Here is a 25,487-nt window from a genome sequence, read left to right as displayed (position 1 = left end):
ATTTTTCTTTCCAAGCACTTTTTGGGCAGAGGCTCAAACACAGAAGGGCTCCACCAGAAGCACCATGAGGTCAGGAGGAAGCATGTCCTCTAGGGCTCTGCCCCAGCTGGGAACTAAAGTCCTTTCAAGACTAGAAATTGCTGCATCTCTGTGAATGAAAGAATGTGCACATCAGCAACTGCAAAGACAAAGTGGTTTGTTGGTTGTTTTTTTTTCTGGTAGAAATAAGGATTCAGCTGTGACTAAACTGAAGCGTCAGATGAATCCTCGAGACTTCCTATCTCAAGTCTTGAACCACAAAGTTGACAAAGGCTCAGATCTGGTGTAGATCCTGCCAAAAGCAAAAAAGATACGTAGAAGTGGGTGAAGAAATTTGACGATTTCTTTCTGAACAACTCACCGTGCATTAGGTGAAAGTGGGGATACACTGTGCGCAAAACTGGAGGAAAGTGCCATTAAAAAAAAAAATCAATGTGAGAAAATACTTTCCATCTGCACACAGCACAAACACTTTGATGTTGTTAACCTGTCTGGCATGAGAATCATGTTGATAGATATATCAAACAACGCCCATAAGACCCCAATTTAATTATTAGTTACAAGTGTTTATGATAATCAAACCCACATCTCTTGTGTAAGCACCCAGGTTTTCACCATGCAGGGCTTACAAAGGCATAATTTACTTCTCACCCCACTTCCTCTGCTGAATCATCAGATACCAGCCACAACGGGTCTAGATACCAGACTAACAGGTTCACTGATCTAATTCACTCCTCTAAGACAAAGCCGTCCCTACAGTTTTTCAATTCTCTTATTTTTCAGGCTTAGTATTCAGACCAGAACACGTCCACTGAAACACATCCTATTCAGTGTCAGGCCAAAACACGTCCCATTGGAACATGTGAGGCAGTGGTGGGGATGTAAAAATCAATATATACACAGCTCTTTGTTATACAACCACCAGGAAAAGCTGGGTTTTACTTCTAATATTGAACTAACAGCAGTGTTTTGCACCAGAGCATCCAAGAATACATCTTTCTTACCATTTTATTTTGTTGTGGGAAACTTCTCATTGGGAAGTGAAACATGTATGCACTCCAAAACCTAAATATTATTTAACAGTTCAAAGCAGATTTACATCATCACCAAAATGTAAAAATAAGTGCAACGATCAATATTTGCCTACAGGGCTCTTAACAACAAGAGAATATTTGGGGAGAGGACACAGACGCTTTAGGTCACAAAGAACTAAACAAAAATGATGGGAATAGTCATCACTGATTTAATGTTCATCATACTTTGTTTTTCTTAGTAACTTCTACTGAAGTCCTCAGAGGCTCAGCAGCCATCAAGTAAGATCAGATTTGACTGTATGAAAGGTAGATAAAGGTTATCTGCATAACAAAAAGAGGAAACTTCTAGTTCTGGGAAATAAAACATTAAAGCCAAACCAAGTCTGCTGCAAATCCAGAAATGGAATTAGAAATCATGAATTTAAAACCTACGGTTTACCACTAAATCAGTTCTGACAAATAAAATAACACCTAAAATATCAAGATCACTAATGGAAAACATTTTGCAAGTAATACAGCATCTTAAAAAAAGCTGTAATTAGCTGCTGCACACAGTAGGTAATATTACTAGAGAAACAAAAAAATGTTTTGCTACATTATGCTACAGTGCTTATGGAGTATCGGTGACTGTCACTGTGAACACCACGGAAGTCCATTAGAAAATAAGGAAAGGAAAGCCAGAATTGCATCAAAGGCCTCCTGAAGAATAATACTCCATGGAGATCACTTCAAATGAAACAAAATATAACAAAATCCTAAGAATATCACTTTTCTGATGGCTTGCTGTAACTCATTAAAGAAAAAACACCTACACTCCCCCCTGAGGATTATTTATAAATGGAAGGAAAATAGGAGCTTCCTGAAACACAGCTATGAACCTTTTCCTCAGAATAACTAAAAAGCAGGACTTGACTGGGAAATCACACTAAGAGCAAACAACATTGCAACTAAGAGCAAACAGCTTGCCTATCAGCCATCAAAATCTGAACTACTGAATGGCTCAATTTCTGCCCTTTTCTGAAACAATCCAAACCAAACCCAAGAAAGAATTCACCACCACTCCCAAAAAAACCCAAGAGAAACCCCACAACACACCTTTTAGCATCATCTGTGTGAGGAGAAGAGATAAGGAATAACAAAAATCGCATGGAGCGAACTTCTACTGCCACTACAGGTCTTGAAAATGGTGGTGTAGCCCAAAGCACGTGGGACATGACAACTACAGAAAGGCTGATTTGGTATTGCACCGTTAGCTGAGACTAAATGCCTTCCCCTCATGTAGGAAGCTGGCACTTCTACCTATTAAACAGAAGCTTTGTTGCACACCTTGTAGATATCAATAGTCAGCAAAATTAACTCCTGTAGTTTTCAAGAGATTTTTTTTAGATTTCCATAACAAAGATTAGCTTAGTTTTGTTCCTGTATTCCTAAAATACCTATATTTAATATTTTGGAAATAAATCTGCTACTTAGAAGCATCTATGCTATTAAAGGTCACTTAGGAAAAGTTGCACCTCTTCAAAGTGGGGATGTTTGTACATGTATTGCATGTTCTGCTTCTAACCTTCAATAGCAATGAAAAGGCTTTTCAACACTGGGAATGTAAATCAACTTAAAAGACAATCAAACCTAATTTGAGGAGTTTGCAACCTGCAGATTACTGTTAGACAATGGACAGACTCCTAGTTACACTACTTACCACCACAATCAACATAGACATATTTTCTGTATTAAATTTCAGCTTGCAAATGTTAGTCCTTGCTTACAGTAAAAGCACGTAAATCAAACCATGTGGAGTACATTAGGTGATTCCCTGATGCCGACAAAGGTACTCCCTCAACTCAGCTTTTTCGAATTCTGGAGAAAGCTATTGGTACTGCAGAAAGTTATTTTAAATCACAAGCAGCAGTTTATCATTAACTTCTCTTTTACCCACTAGGCAGAGCATTGCAAACTGGTCCTCACCTCACATACTGAGGCATACTGGCCATCCAGCACATGCCAAGATCAAGATGACTTAATTAACAGATGTTTCCTACCAAGTACACTGTTTCAGGTAAAATGTATTTGAATAAATCATCACTGTTTGTTCCTGTCTTCGCAGACAGATATCAATTGTGTCAGATCTCAGCTAGAATACAGATTAGTTTTAGTTTAGTTTTAAATAGAACGAAAATAGGCTTCTAAACTACTGTACATCTAAACATCAAGCCAAAACTATTATCCTTCTAAAGATCCACTTGTGTAAAACCACTTTTGAAACTCATATAATCTTTTGCACTGTATATTTTTTGTTTTAGCAATTGAATCTTTGTTTTAAAAGAGTCTCACATCATTGTACATCAGAGTGGTTTAATCCCTAGAGTGGAACTATAACAGAAGGCAATTGTTTTCATATCTACCTTAATGTAGTAATTAAAGACTATAGTCCATATAATAACAACAGGTGATAAACATTTATTCTTTGGCTAGTCCCAACATATCTGAAAGATATGCATGGTTTCAGACCTTACAGCAAACACCTATAGGGTCAGCAAAATCACACTCATCACTTCTCAAAGAAAAAAAAAAATTAAAAAAAAAAATCTTTACTTCCCTGTCTGAAAACAAGCAATATTTAAAAAAAAAAAAAAAAAATTAGGAGACAAAGTTCAGAATTAGATTTTTGCTTTATTTGTCAGATGTCTGTGCTACGCAACAACTTGTACAAAGCAAAGGCACAGACATTTCTCACCGGTTAAAGGAAAAAAAGCAAGACGACCAGTTAAGGCCCTTTAGTTACCACGATCCATTGCAAACAGACGGGAACTTCTGGGATCCAGCACCTTCTCCCTCCATTTTCAGTGAGGGACTCTCAGATTACACAAGATTTGCAAACCTCCTCCCACAAGCACTCGCTACCCTTCAAATAGTGATGCCCCAACTCATTTCCCACCCAGCTACTTATAAGGCTCTGCTGATTATAACATCTGAGCTATCCTCCCAAGCAGTCTCTCAATTGACCAACCCTTATTCCGTCAAGGACTTGGACTGTGAGGGTAGGAATCGTGAAAATTTATCCCACATTGAAATTACAGGCTCCCAGCTTGTGAGAGGCAGTTACTTGATGGCGGCTTCCTTTATTTTCATACAAATGAAGGTGGAGTTCTGAAATACCCTCCTAATCTGACTGCCCTCAGGTTCAGCCCACCATGATACAGTATATAGACAAAACCGCAAAAGCATAATGATAAATTTGCTTCAATTGCTGCAACTCAGAGGTGATATTTTGCATTCCCTGGGGCAAACAAACTAAAAATAATAATAATAAAAAAGAAACAACCACTCATTACATGTTTCTTTTTCAACCCTGAATCAAATGTTCAATTCCAGGGCTGCTCCTTTGCTTGATTTTGTTTGCCTTTTTTTTTTTTCCTATGGCGGTATTAATGATAGGGGCACAGGGGAGGGGAATGTAACTGAAATTAAAGTAAAAAAAAGTCTTTAAACTTAAAGTTGAAGGAAACATTTTGACATTCAGGAAATAATGATCTACCTTTGGCACCTGCCATTGTCCACTATCTATATTTACTACTGTATTTATGTTCCTATGCTACATACTGTATCAACCTCAAGAAACTGAACAGCCTTTACAGATCCTGATCTTTTGCAGCAATAAAGATCCCCAGGAAGGCTCTGAAGGTATGCAGTGTGAGGAAGGCTGCTACTGCTTAACTAGTCCTCACTCCCACCCATTTTCCTGGCAGATGAATAGGTATGATCCTGCAAACGTCACTGAACTCCGTTTTTACCCTGCACCCTTCCATTTTCACCCCAGCAACTCTCCTTTGAACTTCCAGGCGAGTCTTCAGTTTGTCAGGTTCACTTAGCTGCAGCATGTTTTGTGGTTCACCTAATTGCTAGCTGATGTGAAGCAAAGTGCTTTGTACAACAAAAGATTTTGAATTCCAGCTAGAAGCAAAAGCTGTACCCCTCCATTTATTTAGTTTGTGGGCAGGCTTTCCAAAGGCATGGCTTAGCTAGCAAAACCTGTTCAGCTGCTAAATTAGGAGCAAAAGCTTTCTACATTGCCACCAATAAAAAAAAAGTGAGTATAAATATACACCAAGACACCTTTGCATGCAAAGAAGAACCCAGGATCATTCATTAGCTATGAATTCTTTGGACAACTTTTTACCCAACGCCACTTAATTTCAAAACCAGAAAAAGCAGGAAGACTTAAGATGACTCAGGTGCTTGCACTGCAACGTACAGCATAAAAAGCCACACACAAACCCCTTTCAGCTTTAGAAAAGCTCCTGTTAAGACGCAAGGGTATGAGCCTGGAAGGCTTCAGGGCAGCTGTCATCCTGTGCCTGAGGCACACGCCAGCAAGCTGCAGCCTCAGATGTGGTCTGGGAAGGCACCAGCCCACACTTTGGGGAGAGAAGGAAGTCTTCAATAAGGCTCCACCAGCAGAGCCGAGAGAAAGGAGAAAACCGCCAGGCTCTAGACCAGCAACGCCTCACCTCCAAGTCCTGAAGCTGGCATTTACAGACCCCACAAGAATCTGAGGAGCCTGCACAGAGTTCACGGGGTTTACTTCAAAGAAACACCAGCTCAGAAACAGATTCTGCAAATTTGCAGATTAAAAGCAGCTTTCTCAGCAGCACCCGGTTACTGTACATCACACGGCAGCATTGGTCCTGCAAGTCAGGTTACTTCCAGGCCCAAAGGTCAGGCTGACAAAAGCACTTGGCCATCTTCATGCCGCGAGGCACACAACCTTGGATCGCCTCCTCCTCAATGAGCTATATACTGAACATCTCTGTGGGCTGCCACCGAGCAAGCCCCAGCTCCACATGGAGCTCCTCAGCCCTGTTCAGCAGCCCCATGCCAGGGGGCAAACCCCGAAGTAGGGGTTAATCATCCAACACTCAGTTCTGACATCCCTGAAAGAAGAATTATGCAAGAATTAATACTACAGAAAAAAGGATTCCAGTAAAAAATTGTTTTCAGGTTTAGAAAAAATTACTCAGAAGTTGTAATGCTTTGAACCAATTCATTGCCTCTGTTCAACTGGCACAGGACAATCAACCTCCTTCTACATGCTAAAAAAGCAAATGACTGAAGAAAAAAACTAAAGTCAAAATGCCTATGTAAGGAAAATGATGATGACTAGTAAACCAAAGTTGGAGAAAAATAAGACTTCCGAATGCATTCTTAACATAGCTTTCTTAAAGCACAGCCTTATATGGTTTATGGAAACAAAATACTCACCCCAAGGAACCCATGACTCATGAGTTTTAACCATCACCTAAAGCGAAGCCTGTATTGTTAACAGTTTGAAATCCTTTCTATACTTGTATTCTTCTGCTTGCTCCTCTTCTTTTATTTTTATTATCATAGCCTCCCCTGCCATTTGATTTAGCAGTTATACTATTTTCTCAACTTTCTGTAGAGCCAATTTTAACTTTTATACTTTAGGACTTCAGATCCCCCTGTAACAGCGACTAAGGCTGGCTCATGGGAACCCTGGTGTCATTCCCTGCACTGCTGCTTTTTATTTTTGAGAAATTAAATAGATTACAGCTAACCTACACTAGGGGAGTATTTCAACACCTGAGGAGCAAAGGACTTGAGTCTCTTAAAACCTGGTCTACATCAAGGTGCCTCATTTCTCCAACTTCAAATGGGAACAAGAGCATCCATTTTGTCCATATAGTTTGTCAGAACACACATTCCTTACAGAGCAAAATGCTCTTCCTCCTGCGCATTTCCAAAGCAGAGCAGGACTCTCAACACAATAAATGGTAATATCATCATATTGTGTTCTAATAAAACCAAGACTGGGAACAATAAAAATAGTAAGTAAAAAGCATACTGAGCTATTCTTACTGCAGAAAACCCTTTCTGAATTGGTTAACTTGAAAAATGACCTTAGAAAATAGAAATCAAATGATCCATAACATTTTTTCCCTATTACCCCACCTCAAATCATGAGAATTTCAGCTGTTCTTAAGCTAGAAGTCTAGACTTCATGTTTCCTGAAAGAAAAACCAAAGAGATGAGGAAGAACGGAATGATGAAGATTCATACTCATGCAGGCAGTTAAAATAAGTGTCACTGTTTTTAACACTTGAGTTCACCAACTGCAGAACCCAGCCTTAAGGCTTATCTGAATTTTGGCTCTGAGTCCTGTCAACATGGACATCAAACACACCCAGCAGGCCCTAGCCTCACCTGTGACACTTGGGCAACCCTGTGCTTTTAAAAGGTTTAGGAGAAAAAAAAAATCACAAAAAAACAAACAAAAAAACCCAAAACCCAAAAAACAAACACAGAAACCACAGCTGTCACTGAAATTCATCTATTGCTTCGTAACACCCATGTTCATTTGTGAAAATCCATTAAGTCATCCACTGAAGAGCTGGAAGGAGAACTGTAACTGCTCACTGCCGACCTACTGTACCCAAAAAGATTTCTGAAGCACTGCAATATAGTGAGAGAGGCAAACAATCCTGAGAATCCTCCTTTCACTCCCAAGCTGAGCAATCCCAACGCCTTTTGTCCTAAATGTCTAAATTCATAGTGAGAGGTGAAAGAAATTCCTTTACAAAGCACACTATAGCTGTGCAGATCTGGTTTACAAAATATATAGGTAAAGAAGTTTTACATCATAAAAAACAAAAAAAAAAAATCCCAAAACAACAACAACAAAAACCCCACACAACTTTCCAGGCTTTTCTATATTACTTTTATCCTTGTATTGCTCACTGACACTTTTTTCCAGAATTTTCATGAGTATCATGATCTCATGCAACAGTAGAAATATACAATTCTTCATCTTTCTCACTTCCAAAGAATCATTAAGGCAGAAGTCTGGAGAAACAGTCCCCAAAAATAATATTTAAAAAATAGGTGGTGGCTCTTAGCTGTTCAGCAACTTACAGATTTATTTATGGAAATCCATGCTAAGTTACTGAACTTGAAAATACATCCAAAAAGCAAGCATCTGGTTTCCATCTGTCCTCATGGGAACAAGGAAAGGGCTTTAACTGAAAATAAAATATTGGGGTGCAAAAGAGCAAGATCTCAGGGAGGGAATGACACATGCAAAGAAAGAGTCCCTGTGGAAAAAAACAACCAACCAACCAACCACCACCCAAACTATCAAGAAGCTAAAACTGCAGGTTACAAAATGAAAAAGAAAAACACACCCCATATTTTTGAGCCATAGCTAATACAAAAAATGAGTAAATAACATACCAAAATTAGAATTTTATTTCACAATTTAAAAAAATATAACCTTCATACTAAACAGCGAGACTTGTTTACAGAACTAATTAATTTTAAAGACATATACCTGAATAGGCACCTACTTGTGTACATGGCTGGCAAGCACAATTTTATCCATCTGTATTTAAGCAATCTCCAAGCAAAGTGGACTTGCAATTTTGACAGTTGCAATTCCAGTTTCTTTCAGGGACAGTGAACAATTCCATATTTAAAAAACCAAGCTGCGATATGGCCTTACACAGGAAAAAGGGAAGCTTTTATTTTCCCCTTCAAATATTTTGCCAACATTCATTTACAAGGCACAAAACATCTAAATTGGTTTTCCACAAGAGGTACGTGCACATCTGCCTCCATAAATATACTGCTTTAAACCTGTAAGTAAAGTTTTTGAAGACATTGCTTTAAATATCCCTTCCAACCTGCCAGGCAAGCTACTTCTTGCCCCTTATTTTGTTTCTCTTAATTTTTTTTTTTTCCACTTTGCACATAAAGCATAGAGGAAGTCAAGTGAAAACCTGATCAGCAGTACAAAAGCATATCAAGTTAGAATATTTATAATAAGGAAGCTGGTCTTAAAGAATTTAATCTCTTGCCTTTGTCACGTAGACTCACAAAGTTTTCTTTGCAGCTTTTAAAGGGCAAGCTGTCACTGTGCCCTGGCCACCGTGCAAACTCGGATGCTGGAGCCCATCAACCTTAGGTGGTACCCACTCAGGTTCACTGGCCTACTAATCCCTAGAGTGTACCACTGCTTTTCTACCAACTATCATTTTGATCCTCACAACACACACAAAAAAAGCCCCTAAAAAGCCAGAGCAAGACCCTGTTTCTTTTTCAAATAACTACTGATTATTTTGGTTAGTCCCTCCCCAGCAAACAACACAGCCAGACCCGTCTCTGACATGCCGTGAGGCTGGTGGAATGTATACCCAGCAATTTTTCCCCATATTGCCATCATCTTTACATTACACTTAAGGCTGCACCACTATACTAATTTTCACATATGCCACATGAATCTGTGTCAAATTATAACTGATCAAAAGCAACGCAGGCATCCAAAGATGAGTGCACAGTACTTCTTACAATTTATCGTGAATAAAGGCAGCTCAGTGCTACCACCAAAACTGTACCAAATTGAACTCACAAAATATATTCTGGTTCCTACAACTAATTTGATGAAACTGAGTTCTTTCACATCTTTCATAAAACATCACATGGACATGCTCAGTGCAAAAGCCATTAGCTCAAGCCATAATGCTTTTCCAATCCTCTTGGACCTTAAAGCAACACCACTAACCAACTTATCATTCTGTTCCTTTAAAGCACCAGCAAACTAGGGCAGTATCTAAGAATTTATACACTCTTTCAAGACTAACCTCAACATTCTTGCATTGTAGTTCAAACTATCAGTAGCCTAGGGGAATGTTGATAAAAGCTCGGAAGTGTAAAACCCCCTCAAGATAAAAGCAGTAAGAGCAAAATAAGTTATGTCTTAGATTTTCCTATCTATGGCACCAACTCATATTTTGAAGGCCAACATTGTTTCACTTTGACAGCATCTCTTTAATCTTGCACGTGAACAATAACAGTTCAAAATATTTTATTTAGTTTGGTTTTGTTTTGGAAGAAGAGGCAGGAACAGAAGAATATAATTATGGAGATCCCTCAATATTAAAGTAGCTTATCATGCCACTCGGTTTATACTCTCAAGCTGTCCTTCCCATGGGCAGCCAGCATCTGCAGTTAGCGTGAGCCAGTCTGACATCTAGGCTATAAAGAACGAATAAACAACTGAAGCAAATCTCCTGCTAAACAGCAATCAGAGCAGGGAGGTTTTCACAGACAGAGCAGCCGGGAGAGCACTGTCCACGGCTTTGGTTTCATGGGATCTGGGCAGAATTTGAAACAGCTGAGACCCTGGGACTGCTGACCGGCAGAGCGACAAGAGAGGACATCTGTCCCACTCCCAGATGCTGGGACAGAGGCTATTCCTTTGATCTCTGCTAGTCTGATCCTAACTTAGCCTTCAGCTGTCAGGTAGCCGATGCTGGTGAGTCAGATGCTACACTGGGTAGGAAGGGTGAGAACAGGAGGGGACCGGGCTAACTCATGATTAATTCAATTTTCAAACCACTCATCCTTGCACCCAACCAGAAGCAGCCTCAGACAAGTTATTGCCTGACTGAGACACATCTGCTATTCCTTTCCTATATCTGATATTAACCCTGCCCATCAATTTATGGTGACGGGAGAAAGTGGGCCAAACCCCCACACTCCCAGCTGCCTGCTGCAGTGACTCAGTGGGCTCCTGGAAAGTGCATTTCCAAACAACCTGTCTGCCTCGTTGGGAGACAGAAAAGCAAGCGACACACTAGGTATACCAGCTCATCAGAAGAATCACACATTGTAATACCTCTGATTCATCAAGAAACTTCTAATGCCACCTTTACAAGTTTCACTCAAGAAGACGCCCTAGGCATGAACCACGCCACAAGATACTCCTTTCCTCAGAGGCTCAACAAAGGGAATCCCTTATTAAGGGTAGCTAAGAACCAAAGTACAGAAGGACAACAGGAAGAACAAGTAACAAGAAGGGCTGAACTGTAGCCTCTTAGAAAAAAGACAGCACTCGCACAACCATTCAACTACACATCACTTAAGGCCAGGAACAAGCACCACCACCCTGGAGAGCTAGATGTTTGTCAGACCTACAACCACATCATCTCTTTTATTCTTATACTGATGAACTCTGAGAAGTGGTCCTTTCGTTAAGGGCAGGATAATTTGCCAGAAAAGGTAGTAACTGGTGAAGAGATACTGTTACGGGCCTCAACCAACACTCATCGAGGAACTTTGCACTGCTGAAGGCAGGCACAAACAGAAATCACAGGGTGCAACTGCTGTTATTTTCTTTGATAACAAGAAAAGATGGTTCTCATTATGTGATGACTTCAGAGGCCAATCCTCCTCCAGGATGCTCACTCGCTTCATTAAATAAAAATAGCAGCCTTCTAATAAAAGCCAGTATTTAACCCTGGGAGACTTTTCAAAGCTTGAAGGAATTTCTTGCTTGTGCTGCTGCTCTTCCTGCTTCAGTTCCAATAACCTGCACATAAGCATCCTGCTCTCTTCTTGCTTCAGTTCCAATAACCTGCACATAAGCATCCTGCTCTCTTCTTCCAACCCCACCCAAAACATAGTCCCAGGCTAACAGAGGTATGCTGACATTCAATAAACTGTATGTTCTGAAAATGAGACTGGACCAAGCTCTAAGTTCTATAGTAGACACTGCAATTAGCAAAGGGAGGCTGCTACTTTGTGAAACAGTAGTATCGTTTCAGGAAACATCTCTCCATGACCCTGAGCTGCATTATTTTCATCCATGTAACTCGGGGGTTAACTGTTTAAATCCATCATTCTGTTTGTCAATAAAAATAATGATGTAGAACTTGACCCAAAAAAGAAGTGCCCTTAGTCAGTCAGGGAAGGGAAAAAGAGCCTGGGTAAGATCTGTTTTTAATTAAACAAGTGTTAACAAAACTGAAGCTCAAAAGGAAAAGGAACTAGACTTCATTCAATGTAGAGCAGGTGACAGAAGGTTGGAAAAAGTCTTTGTCAGCTCACATAATTAACATCTAATAAGTTTTCTAAAATGCTATAAATCAAAACACATTTCAGGCTACAGCAGTGTATCTTTCAAACATGGCCACTTAACTTTACGCACTTTGCCAAACTACTTACATGTTTTTATCCTCCCAAAACGATCATGATTAATTCTCTTTTTTAAAAAAAAAAAAAAGAAAAAGGTATCTTACCTTTGCAGAGTCATGTTCAAATTGCCTGTACATGCCTTGATCTTGTTTTGTGCTTCTAGATGAGTCATCCCGTCCGTGCTTATCCCATCAATGGTAAGAACCACATCACCTATCCCCACATGTGCTCGGGCTGCCTTGCCACCGTCGTTAAGCTGAAATATCACAAGAATGGTAAATGAGAAACTTGGACGGTTTATGTATATATTCTCTGAACACAGGGCCACAATATCTTATTCACAGTGCTGTTTCATAGAAAGAGAAAAAATTATCTTTTCTCCTTTGTGAGTATGTGCCTGTGAAAGTTGCTGCACTATCTTTCCGATGAAACAGTATTTATAGGTTCTTGTTTTTATTTCACTTCAATGACAGGAATAGTATTGCACAGTATTGCCTATTTTTCAAAATCAAATTCCACTTTGCTGGCTGGAAGCTGTGCACATTCACCAAGAGACACAAGCAGGGGTAGGCACACACAGTTTCCTGGATGCCAAGTTCCAGCCTCTTCTCTCATCATTTATGAACTTTTCTCACAAGAGGAGAGAGGAAACCAGCGTTTTCCATTCCAGATTTTCCATCTAAACAATCTCTTCAAAGTTTGTGTGTTTGACAATGACTGGTCACATGCGTGGAAGACTTCATTAATAGCGAAGCTGACTTCTCCCCAGCTGCAACTAATAGAAAGTCAAAAGTTCAACGCCACAGACAGACCAGTTGCAGGACTTTGTTTTGCCTTTCTCTCAGTAGGTTTATAGCCCCCAGTGACCCACAATGTATTCAGACTAGAATAAGAAAGGCCTCTTGAGCAGTCTGCCTCTTTAATCAAGGTCACTGCTGAAGTTCAGCTCAACTGCCTTTGGTCCACTTGAATGAAACAGTCTTGCAACAGAAACCATTGTAAAGTTCACATTATTGACCCCATTTCAACAATAAATTAATCTTTTCATCTGATGCCACTGAATTTCAGCTAGCTTCATTCCCAAGAACAGAAAAAGAAATAAAGCAACACATGGTAAGATCTACGCACTGATTTATATCCCTGGTCCTCAATCTGCTAATCATTTTATAGCTGGCTGCAAAGAGCAGTCCTGGGTAGTGCAAATTCCCTCTTTGTTTCCAGATGTATTTCCTGTCTTACAGCAGAAAAGTTGTAGCTGCTTGTGCTGTGCACACAAAACCTCACAGCTCTTTCCTCTGTCTGCAAGCGTAAGTCTGTTCCTTGAAGAAATTGCTACATTTTTAGGGAGGTGCTGCAAACAAAGCATTACAGTGCTGCTGTAATGAAGAATTACTTCATTTTTATTTCCAAAAGTAGAGTTCACCTTGGGCCACAATTGTGCTCTAGCAAGTGACTTCTCAAAGGGAGACGGAAGGAAGGCTTTCACCCCTGTTGGTTCTGCCTCTGGTTTAGTTCATTCAGTAGAGACCAAGAAGTTTTGGTTCCTTGTGGTTCCTTCTGACAACGACCAACCACAAAGTGCTGTCACCAGTCTCCACACCATTCATTTCTCCAACAGGAGAAGTGAGGCTGGGTCTTGACAACTGCCTATGGTAAAGGGGTAGTACTACATGAAATACTAAGGACTCGGTCTTTGCATTTGTGTATGAACAGTCACTTGTTGGTAAACCCATGGAAAGTGTCCCATCAGCCTACCTAATGTGGTTAAGGCTTTCCTAAAACTTCAGAGACTATAATACATGACAGCTGTGACACATGTATTGGATGGCATCTGAAGACAAATACTTTAACTGAGGAAAATGTATGGCCTAATGCTGCAAGACAAATGCAAATGCAATACTCCAAAAACGTATCGTTTGACAACATATAGACAAAAAGCAGGAAATGTCACATTCAGTGGATCACAGCAGGCATTTTTCAACAGCAGTCTACATCCCACAGACATTTGCAGTAGCAATCTTTAGCAACTAAAAACAATAGCCAAAAATTCAAACAAAACCAGAAAACCCCTTCCATTTGGTGTTAATCCTCTGCTAACGAATACATTATTCTGGTGAAAGGGGAGGCCCGAGATGTAGGAAGGCTCATAATTTCTTCAGATTCAAAATAGTGGGCAGTCCCTCAGCACTACAGGTCAACACAGCAATTTTACCCAGAGTTGAAACCGAGGCATGCTAACAAGGGAAAGTTAGCAGAGCAAGTCCCATGCCAGGAAGAAAAGCAGAAGACAAAGGAAAAAGGACATGCACTGATTTCAGAAAAACTTTTTGACTTGCTAAATTCATAAGAATTACAACTTGTATAGTGCATCCTCTTACAAAAGCCTTCAACAACAAAGCCAAAATTCCTCCAAAATTTGGCATTCATACACAAATTCTGAGCTAAGAGACCCAGTTACTATAAAACACAGATCAGGGAACCCCACAAGCATATAGAAAGCTATGACCAACATAGCTATTTATAGGGAAGCTCCTAAAACCTTTGGGTGAGGGGTGGAACCTGCCATAAACAGATCCCTAAACCGATACGTTACAGCATGCTGACATTTGTCAGCAACGTCTGGAAAAGGGAAAGGAACGTAAGGGCGCTAAAAGCTAAAGGTCAAATGGATCGCTGTGCTTTGTTATTGGACTCCCCAAGTGAATAAAATCTAGCTTCCTCTGAACGTACGCAAATGCACGTGATGATCATACATTGTAATCTGTGATAAAAAAAGCAACCCCCACACATTCAGCAGTGAGACTTCAAAAGCAGGCTAACTGTTCTCATGGAGGGGTGGGGGGCCTTACCAACCATGGAAGTGTAAAATAAAATAAATTAATAAATTTAAACAAACAAACAAAACCTTTTTTGTTTGATTCTGGTGACGAACACACAACAACCCACAACTAATCACCTGACTTCCAAGAGGTCACTCTTAAACTGTTGCGTACTGGGGATGAAACTCTTTGCAAGTACACATGGGAGATAGCTGTAAAATCATTTCAGCAAAACCCCAGGCTGAAAATCCCTTAAAAATATGGCTGGAAAGCACACCCTGGAGATGAGGAAAAAAGCAGACTGGTCCTGAGAAACATGACGAGCCCCTGGCTATGACCAAGAGACCTGCCGTGCAGGCAGGGGACTGAATCTGCCTTGTAGGTGAGGCTGGCGCAGACACATCTGAACAAACAAATTACTGGACAAGGATATGAAGAACTGCACATGCAGAGGGATGCCAGAGCAGTAATCTCCTTATCTAGATACGGTGGATAAGACTCCCAAGTGACACCTACTGATTTGAGATAAGAGATCTGACTAACCAGGAGAGGTGAGGTTGATACTTCTAGGAAACCTCAGCCAGAGCACAAGTCTTCCCTGAGAGTACCAGCCAGCATCCTTGGCTTGTGAAGCGCCTATAATGAAGTGGGACCGAAGCTACGAGGGCAGAGTTTTACCACAGATGCAAGAGGAATATAATCACAAGAACAGGTATATAAAAAGAAACAAACACCTACACTGAACACAGCAGGAGGAATTAGAACATTTGAAATGATTAAGGATCTTTTCCAGACTGCAGACCTACTTATATCCCAGGAGCCTCAGTTTTGACACTTCTTAGACTCTGTAACTGTGCATTACCATTATAAACAATATATTCATATACATACTGGAGATTACATATGCAAAACTGTGTACATATTCAAACCAAAACTAAAAGAAAGGTTCCTCATGCTCCTTGTTCAAATGGAAACTAACTCAATTTCTTGTATTTTTTTCACCTAGATTTTGAAAAATCCAACAGATGGAGCAGATATAAAAAGATGTAGGTGCTAATACATAGGAAATTTTGAAAGAATTACTACTTTTGTACAGCTTTTTTTTTTCCTCTATGAGTGATTTTATTCTTAAACTGAAAATTTAACCTTAGCTTAGTAAAAATATCTGGCATCAGTCAAGGGTGAGCTATAGTATTACCTATGCTTAAATACCAAAAGACTAGTAAACTGGGCAAAAGCAAAACAACACCTAATGCTTAATTCCTAGTGGGAAAAAAGCATATCCTTAAAAGGTACTTTTATTTAACATACATGTGCAAACAAATTGAATCAATGCAACAAGACAGATGCGCAGAAGAGTATAGCATTAAAATTATACAACTGGCTACCTATGAATCAAACTAACTTCTAAGCACCACAAATATTGTTCAAATCCTTCATGAATCTGTTTTAATTCGGTATTTACAGTATGAGGCAAGTTTCTAAAACCAAGCATGAATTAGAGCTACAAAAAAGGGGGATTTTCTTTTTGATGTTACACAGCAGACTTACAGCTACAAAATTGCCAAACCAGCAATGTTTCTTCCTACTTAGTTCCATGTTTCTATACTCTGGGAAGCTCCTTTGGAGAAAGAGGGGGAGGCAAGCAAGAGAGATATTTCATGATCAGGCACCTGCTCAGGCCAATCACTCCCACGGCCCCCCCCCCCAGCAGCAAACCTCTTTTCCACCCCTCAGCAGCAATCAGCTTCATGGCTGAAAGCCAAAAGCCAGCCTATGCCATCCAGAGATGTTCAGGACACTTTCTAATAAACATAAATAAAATCACCCATCTAATACCAGATTTTAGTTTTGTATGACAACAACAACAAAAAAAAATTCTTTTTTGTTGTTCTTGTTTTAAACATCAGAATTCCAAAACTGCAAATATTGTCCTAAAATACATTACAAATGGAGATAAAGGAAAAGTAAAGCAGTTCTTGATCCAGGATGAACTTCAAAAGCAACAGTGTAAGAAGTAATCTCAGCATAGTTCCATGCCTCAGGTTTTTAAAAGCAAACAGCCCAAACCACAGTGGAATACAACTGTTTTCTTGAGCTAAATTTTTGCCAGCCTATTATTTTGTTTTGCAGTAACCAACATTTAAAAAAAAAAAAGTGAGAAAAATAGCTTTTTTACTTTTACTCTCAAGCTTTAATGAGGTATTTTGAAAGATCCTTTCCAGGAAAATTGCATGTGTGCACACACATGTGCATCTCTCTCTCATCTATCAATGTTAACTAATTTCTAATTAACAAATAACCATCTATTTTTTCCTCACATGACTAAGAAGAAAACTGGACAAGCATGTCTTCTTTGAACCGTCATTATTTAATTTTTATGCAGTAATAAATGAAATACATAAACTGCAGCTACTCATAAGACAAAGGTCTATTTGGCTAAAGGTGGAAGCTGCCTTTTATCTTTTCCATACTGCCTGCCTTGAATCAATCCTAGTTGCAGCCAGCTCATGCGATGGTGCTTCACAACCACCTTCCCAAAGAAACTACTTCATAGTCTGACAGTAAATAATGTTCCCCCCATCACACAAGCATCCTTCAATGTCATCTGCAACTTTCTCTCAGAACGTAATTCATTGCTCCCAATTTAAAAATCCCTGGGCTATGTGACATCCCTCCAGCTTGATTTTTTACCCTTTGAGCATTTCTGATACATGGATGGCTATAGCAATCCAGTTTAAAGACATGCATAATCAAAGCAGAAGTCAACCAGACAATGATCTTTGTATCATTACCAGCCTTGCTTCTCTTTCAGTCTACATCCTTCACTATAATGAAGTATTTTAAATAAGTAAAAAACCAGAACAACACACCCACATACAGAAAGAACATTACAAGAGAACTTTGCAGAATCAAAATAAGCAATCGGGCAACCTCTCTTATATCAAATAACGCTCTGCCTTTTCACACAGACATTCAAACCACAGGGGCTTTATCTCCCTGCTATAATACACTTTATGCTAATACTTACACTAATTATATGTTATTACCTTGTTTATCCCTAGCCTCATTTCACCTGACCAAAGTACCACCTCTCACCAATGGCTAGTATTTTAACAGCATGCTCTCAAATGCAGGTGGAGCTCGAAGTGTTCTAGAAAGCACCCCTTAGGTGAATTGCTGAAAGAGAAGCCACCCTTACCCTATTTTTGGAGAATGCAAGCTTGCCCCAAAACACAAGAGGGAGCACACTTATGGGCTGTAGCTGCACTGGCTCCCTCACGCAAATTCACCAGACCTGACTCCTGACGGGTGGTCCCAGCACCACGCAACCCACAGGGGCGGCAGCAGCATCGCGTACTGGGGTCTGACACCTGAACACCACGAGCACAAACAGGGTATCGCTGTGCTCCAGCGTGCCCTACCTAATGGGGTGGCTCGCCAAAGCCCTTCCTCACCTCCTTCCCAGCAGGGAAGGAAACAAAAACCCAACTTATGCTCCAGGGTCCCGACAGGTTTGGGACACTTAGGGTCCAGCTTACCGCTTCTGTATGAAAAAAAAGAGCCAGGGGAGCACCTGCTCTTTGTGGCAAATAAGCTTCCTCTGCATTCAGTGGAAACTGAGAACTGTATCATATTCCTCACAGCCTTTACTACAGCAATATTTTTCACATAGCCAACAGATTAGCCAGCCAGCCTCGATATTTGCTTCCAAATCAAGAACGTACAAGCCAATTTTAAAGTCCAGATCAAATTTATACAGCTGAGTTATAAGAACCCTAATGCAGGGTTTGCAGTGGAAACCGCTGACACAACCAGCTATAAAAGGAGTTATGAGGCAGTTCTGCAAATAAGCAAAGGTTTTCCCCAACCCAAGCAGGGATCAAAATTAGCTTAGGTCAAAACCCCCTTTCAATTAGCAGAGTATTTTGCTACCTACCACTGACAGGAAACCCTGCCCTCACCTCACTCCACAAGGCTGTACTCCCGCTTGCTCCTGTACGCTTTCATTGCTCTCCTTTTTCTCCTCATAACTTTAAAGGTGCTTCCAGACCGATTTATAAAGCTGTAACCTAAAGCGTGCATAGCATGCCAATAATCATTAAAGATAATGTGTAAGGAAAAAAGTATAAGGCAAAGTACCAACCATACTTCTTGGTCTGGCTGTGGACCCCAACAGTAGATACCACCCCAGTCCTGGCGAGAGGGCTACCACCCATGTCTCCTGGCCTGTCCTTCCAGGTCCTCCAGCTTTGCTTCATCCCTCTCCCTCCACGCGCAGCAGCTCCCTTGCTGTGGTGCGGCAGTGGCTTGGCTGAAGCAGACCCAAACCAGCCCTTCGACTCATCATAGCCCATGGGAAAAGGATGAGGAGAGCCCACAGGCATTCAGCCATTTTGTCAGCAAAGAACCCACAAAACCACCTCTTGCATTTCATTCTCAGTTCTGCTACTTATCCTCAGCAATAACCCTGACAACAACGTATATTTTAATGTGATTGAGCTATGTATCCCTGTAGTCCCACATTCAGGGATTATGTCAAACAAAAACTAACACAAAGTTTGAGCTTTCCCTCTACACAAACATGGCTGAGCATGCCTGTGGGTTCACTTTTTAGGAAAAAGACAAATGGCATCAACCCTCTCTCTTTTCTTCTTAAAATTCTTCTCTTACTGTATTCCAACCTTTAATATTTATCTAATGCCCTCCACAAAAAAACAAACAAACAAACAAAACCAAAACCCAACTAACTTGCTTTTGCACTTCAAATGAACTGTTGCATACACACACACCCCTCACTATCCATCCTTGTATGCACCAAACGTGGAGCTACACACCTACAGGGGAGAATGAGAGGACGTTAGCTGCTAAAAACAGAAGAGGGACTACGTAGTGTAAATTACTCTTATGCACAATTAGGTTGATGTAGAAAAGGATCCACAAATATAAATTAGGTTTACAAAATAGGGTAACTGCAAAATGCATAGGCCTTTTGGATTCGTGCCCTTTTATTTTTCAATCAACTAACACTGAACAGATCAACTTGAATGCCAGGGGAGTGAAGCAGAAACAGCAGCCCTCAGCTTCCCTCCCTTGCCGCAAAACAGGTTGTTAATAAGCAGGAACAGTTTCCACGTGACGATGCCAGAAGGGTTATTAGCTGGTGCCATCTCTCACTTGTCATGGCTTGACTGATCATGGTTTCCTTGCAGCTCTGCTCTTCCACGAGCAGGTTTCACCTTTACTACCTCTCCCCCTTCCCTTACAACAGCCCAACTGCTGCAGGATGTAAGGAAGCAGAAACAATCACAAAAGGTGCCTTCAGCTTTAATTTTTGACATAACACCACTGCCTCATCATTACTGCAAGTTCAGTAGCAGTTATTAGAAAGGATGATCCCTGCTTTTGAACTTGCCAGTGTGAAAGGGAAGCAGTTAACTACACATACAGCAATAAATTCTGATACAATTCATGTATTTTACATGTAGCTTAAACATTTTATTCAGGTACTGGCATACAAGTTAAAATGTGATAATACCCAGCGGAATTCAAAGGATTATTAAAATGAGTCAAACCTCACACTCACCTTGCACAACGAATAAAGAAACTACTCTCTGCAAGTGTAGCTCTATTGGCATCTAACAAGACTAAGCATCTGGTCTTGCTTTTCCAAGCCCCTTGAAGCATTGAAGAGAACAAAGAGGTGAAAAGATTGCCACTGAGATGGGATGGGTGATACTTTCTGAATAACAGGAGACAACTAATGTTCTGATTTGGAGAAGAAATAATGTCACAGTGTCAGAAAACAAGTTGTCAAAACGACTAAGGCAAAATAATTCAGACATTGCGGCTAAACCCACATTTGCAAGAAGAACATGGGCAATTCCAAAAAATATATGCTTTCCAAACACTGAAGTGATGGAAAATGATTTACAGTCAAGTGCCAGAATGTCTGCAGATATTTAAGACCCTAAATTAGTAGCTTTCACTAAGCCTTCTCTCGAGGAGCTCAGCTGTGTTCCCATGCTGCCGACATACCTTAGAGCCCTATTTATTTTAACTGGCTGTCTTCTCTCCGAAGATTATTCTTCTGTTCAGAGAGTTTACAGAACTAATCCAGGTTTCTCCCTGGGAGACTATATGCCAGTGGGTAAAAATTACTGCCTACTTAATTTCTCGGAGAGACAGAAAGAGGAAATGGAATGAAAATGTAGCTAGAAACACAACATAAACTTTGTACGGCTGCTTTAGCTTTTGGGAGCTGCGAGTCTGTAGAGTCTCTCCTCTATAGTTATGGGGTTGGGTTTTTTTGGACGGCCAACACAAATTAAATCCACAACCAAAGCACATAATTACTTGGGACTGCTGACTAGGCATCACCTTAGGAGCCGCATGATTTGCATCAGAACAGAAGTTTCAAGTGCCTGTCTCATTTGGAATAAACAGTTTAGAAAGTTAGCAGGTTTTATTGCTGGGGCCTCCTGAACAAACTCAAAACAAAGCAGAGTTAGTTTTCTCTAACGGAGCTTAAGTGTGAAGTGGCAAAAGGGGCTGAGCTCAGCTTCTTCCAAAGAAATTCATTTCCATACTGTAAAAAACATACATATAAAGATGTCTGCAGAGCATATAATGGTGTACTTCCTCCCTTCCCAAACAGGATTATTTTTATTCATTTACAGATGATAAAATTAGTTTGACTAACTGAACATCCATCTCCTTAATAACCTTAGTAGCCCAATATGTGTCATCTTGTTTTCATAAGGTTTTCACGGTCTAGGATTTAGTCCCTCTTAATGGCATATACATGTCCTGCATCAAATGTGATGCAATCACCCCGTGCTTTCCAGAACATCCAATTGAGGAATACAAATCGAATAATATGCCATACTATGCAATTTAAAGGTATTCTGATTTTTTTGCCTTGGAGTCCCTCTCACAGGAGAAGAGCCTCGTACATGGCAGCAGTTAGAAGGAAATGCAACTAATGAAGCAAATCCCACATGTGAAAGCAAAGCAGAGAGAGAGTTAAGTGGGGAAGCATGAACCGAAAACTCATCTGACAAAAACTAACAGCCAATAGCAAGAAAATGCTACTACAAATTGAATCCCTCATGATATACCAGTCGTTGTTCCACTTTCTCCTATCCAAAAACAAATCAGGCATGCACAAACACGTAGGAAACAACCACCTTGCTTCAAAGAACTGAGATAATGATAAGCTGCACCACATAAGTAAAGAGGAAAATGGAGGCAAGTTCAGACATTGCAAGTATTGCTTATCGGCACAAATCATCTGTCCAGGGAGCACAGCGCACCAATAAGAGCCACCAGACCCACTCCCCACAGAAAGTTTTGCCACATTTAGAAGTCACATATTAAAAAAAAAAAAAAAAAAAAAAAAAGTAGTGAGCAAATTCTGTTAGCATTATAACTGGCAGCCAAAAAGGCTGGGGACTCAGAGCTACACTTCTGCCAGGTCTCCTTTGAGCATGCAGCTCAGCACCCAAGGAGAAAGTGCAGAAGAAACCCATCAAGGTGCAGAAGCTTCTCCCACTCAACCATGCTACATCAATAGAGGGTTCCCATTTTTACTATAAAGGCACTAATGCTTACGGCATGTTCTTTTGGTAATGTAGAAGAAAAAGGCAACCTTAAACATGTGAAAGATGACAACGCATTTCAGATAAATAAGCATGCTCTGAAGTGCACAGAAAGTAACAATTAAACGAATTATGGCTAATACACTGATGGTGCTGAGACCTTCTCCAGATCAGCGAAAGCACAGTCCTATACGTATGTGCCTTTATTTAACACAATGGAGAGAGAACTCCTCAGCATTAGTCCAACGCAAACTTCTAGCACAAAGAAGTAAAACAGAAACAGAAGATATTAGTAAATCCTAGTGAATATCTTGCCTTTTATACGTCATGGGAATATTATAGCAGACATTTATTTTAAGCCAGACACTTACTGGCTAAAACCCCAAAGTATAAAATACTGCAGAAAAAAGTCCAATAAAAAACCCTCAGCAAACAAGAAACACATTTTAAAGGAGTTGCACATTGTTTAATAAATTCATACCAGCTGTATGTAGCTAAGACACAAAAATCTTTATCATGAGCTAATAAAGCTCATGAGAACATATAACAATTTCAAATTTAATTTTCTATTTTGAAATTACATATATACACACACACACACAACACTGTTTTAGTTTGCTTGACTTTAAACATCACTTTTACACAATTTTTTTTTTTACAGTTCCAGGTGGGGGGGGGTTATATATAAATTTATTTATATGTGTATGTAAAACACTGGCTATATTACTATCGATGGTGTTATACACATATATTCTTTAAGTAAATATTTATGTATAAATATTTATACACATACACCTATATAAATAAAAAGGCATTTATCCTCTCTGCTGTGGACCTGTGCAAGAAGACCACGTGAAGATTATCAGCATTTTTTTTTTTAGGCAGCACATGACAAAAAGCAGTTGTCCAAAGAAAACAGGAAGCTATTCACGACAAATACTCTGACTGTAAAATGAAGACCCTCATTTTAAGTAAATTCTCCTTACCATTCGATTGCCAAATGCATTGCAGACATTTAAGACTTCATATAAACCCACGCAAAACTTCCTTACTTAAAACTCCAGAGAGGAAAATGCTAGTGTACTTGTTGCCACTGTGAACTACTTCTAAATTTCTTGCTGCTCTGTTTTAAGTCTTCCGAGTTTTGCTGCTGAGAGTTGTACAGCAACTGTTAATTGTAATAACCTAAAGTCTGAGCTACACCACAACATGTTTTTTCTTACTTGGACATCTGGAGATCCAAAAGTTACACACACAACTAAACAATGAATAAGGTTGGTTATCAAATAGCTCTGAAAAACCAATGAAGAAAAAACTCAACCCTTCAAATTTAATCCCTGCAACGGTCCATCACTTGCTCTCAGCCTATCACTGTTCAGTGGAAAGTGTCCAGCTATTCAAAGCCTAGACTTGCAGAGGAATCCTGTAAAATAGAGCCTGGTAGTCATGTTAGCTCTCTGGTGACTTTTTCTTTTTTTATTTTTGCCTTTTTTCTCTCTCTCCCCTCCCCCCCCCCCCCCCCATTTGTATGTCAAGATCTCTGAGCTCTATATTACCAAAACTAAAATCAGGACATTTCAAAATTAAGATGCAGAAAAAGAAATCCACCCTAAATATGCATTGTAAATTCTACTTCATTATCACATCTAAGGAAATAAGAATTTAAATAATTTACAGTCTTAAATTTTACAACTAAAACCAAGACTGCTCTAGCATTCTAAAAAAAAAAATCCAATATGCACTGGTGGTTACAGACAAAGCTAGGAAACTATTCCAGGTTTAACAATGCAACACCAAAACCCAATATCCATTCATTTCTCCAACTTGATCCAAGACAGATGGCAAGGAAAGCCTGCAGGGTTTGTTTGTTTGTTTATGTTATTGCTGATAACAGTACAAAATATTGATGACTCACATAGGAGTCACTGGCCTCCATGTGACTTACACTCTCCTCATAACCTCTACAACCTACATACAGCCTCTTGAATGCCTCCAAACCTATTTAAGAATAAAAACACGACCGTCACACAAGCAGCAGGCTTTTGATAAACATGATGATAGAGCCTACCTTTATGCCTGCTAAATCTGGGTAATTTCTTTTTAGGAATGTCACTTCAGGTTTTTTTTAAATGAATACCCAACAACAAGAACAACAACAAAATGTTACTGTAGGAAGACTCATGCTAGATTTCAAATAATTTCTAGAAGTAAATGTATTACTCCTAGAACTGCTGGAAATAACACTTTGGAAGAGTTTTATAAATAAGTAAGCAAATAAAAATCAGTACCTAAATTGTTTTTTCAGCTTGCTTTTGCTTGAATTCTGTATCAACTATACCAAACGAAGAGCAAAGTTTCTGGCCCTTATTATAATGTCCTTTTTGACCACTATTTTGGTGACAGCCATGATGACTTGTTCTTTCTGTCTTGCCGTACTACTCTGGAAGTTACTGAGCTTTGTATACATCAAGTTTGTGTAGGCCACTCACGAGCAAGGCTCTGGTGAAAGCTGGAAGTGTGAGTAATTACATATCCTTTGGCAGAAGACAGACAGAAAAATATTTTCAGATCAAAAAGGTATTCAGAATAAATTGTCATGGATGTTCACTGCTAAAGCTTATCCTCAAAAGAGATCCTCCACATCAGCCTGAATCCAACAAAAATTACGCAACTAACACAGCCTCTCGAAAGCAATGAAAATCTCTTCACATACCTAGAAAAAAAAGGAAGCGAGAATATCCAGGAAACATCTTGGAAAGCGGGGCAGGAGAACTGTCCTGGCAGGGTTACTCTGCCTTCATGCTTCTTCCCGCTTGGAGGCTTACCACAGCTGGGACTGCTGGCAAGGTCAGTACCGCCGCACAGGAGATGCCAGTGCCTACTGCCCAAGGTGGGGAGGATGGCAGAGCAAGCGTTCACTGCAAGCCTCCGCTCCTTCCCCACAGCTAACAGCATGATGCGTCCATCAGCTGTGACTAACATCCAAATATCCAAAACCATAATTT

At 40.0% G+C, this 25,487-nt stretch overlaps 1 protein-coding gene across 3 annotated transcripts in view; it reads right to left on the bottom strand.

The window, feature by feature from the left end:
* LOC142032288 (PDZ and LIM domain protein 5-like) overlaps positions 1 to 25,487 on the bottom strand; it is an 85,002-nt gene that overhangs the window by 30,442 nt on the left and 29,073 nt on the right. For all 3 annotated transcript variants that reach the window (XM_075030790.1, XM_075030801.1, XM_075030811.1), the window contains exon 3: positions 12,167 to 12,318. In XM_075030790.1, the coding sequence (XP_074886891.1) occupies positions 12,167 to 12,318 (152 nt within the window). The remainder of the gene's footprint in view (positions 1 to 12,166; positions 12,319 to 25,487) is intronic.

The sequence above is a fragment of the Buteo buteo genome, chromosome 1, assembly GCF_964188355.1.
Source record: "Buteo buteo chromosome 1, bButBut1.hap1.1, whole genome shotgun sequence".
In the NCBI taxonomy this organism is placed as follows: Eukaryota; Metazoa; Chordata; class Aves; order Accipitriformes; family Accipitridae; genus Buteo; species Buteo buteo.
The sequence above is the reverse complement of the archived record's forward strand: the minus strand, read 5'-3'. Positions and strand labels throughout refer to the sequence as shown.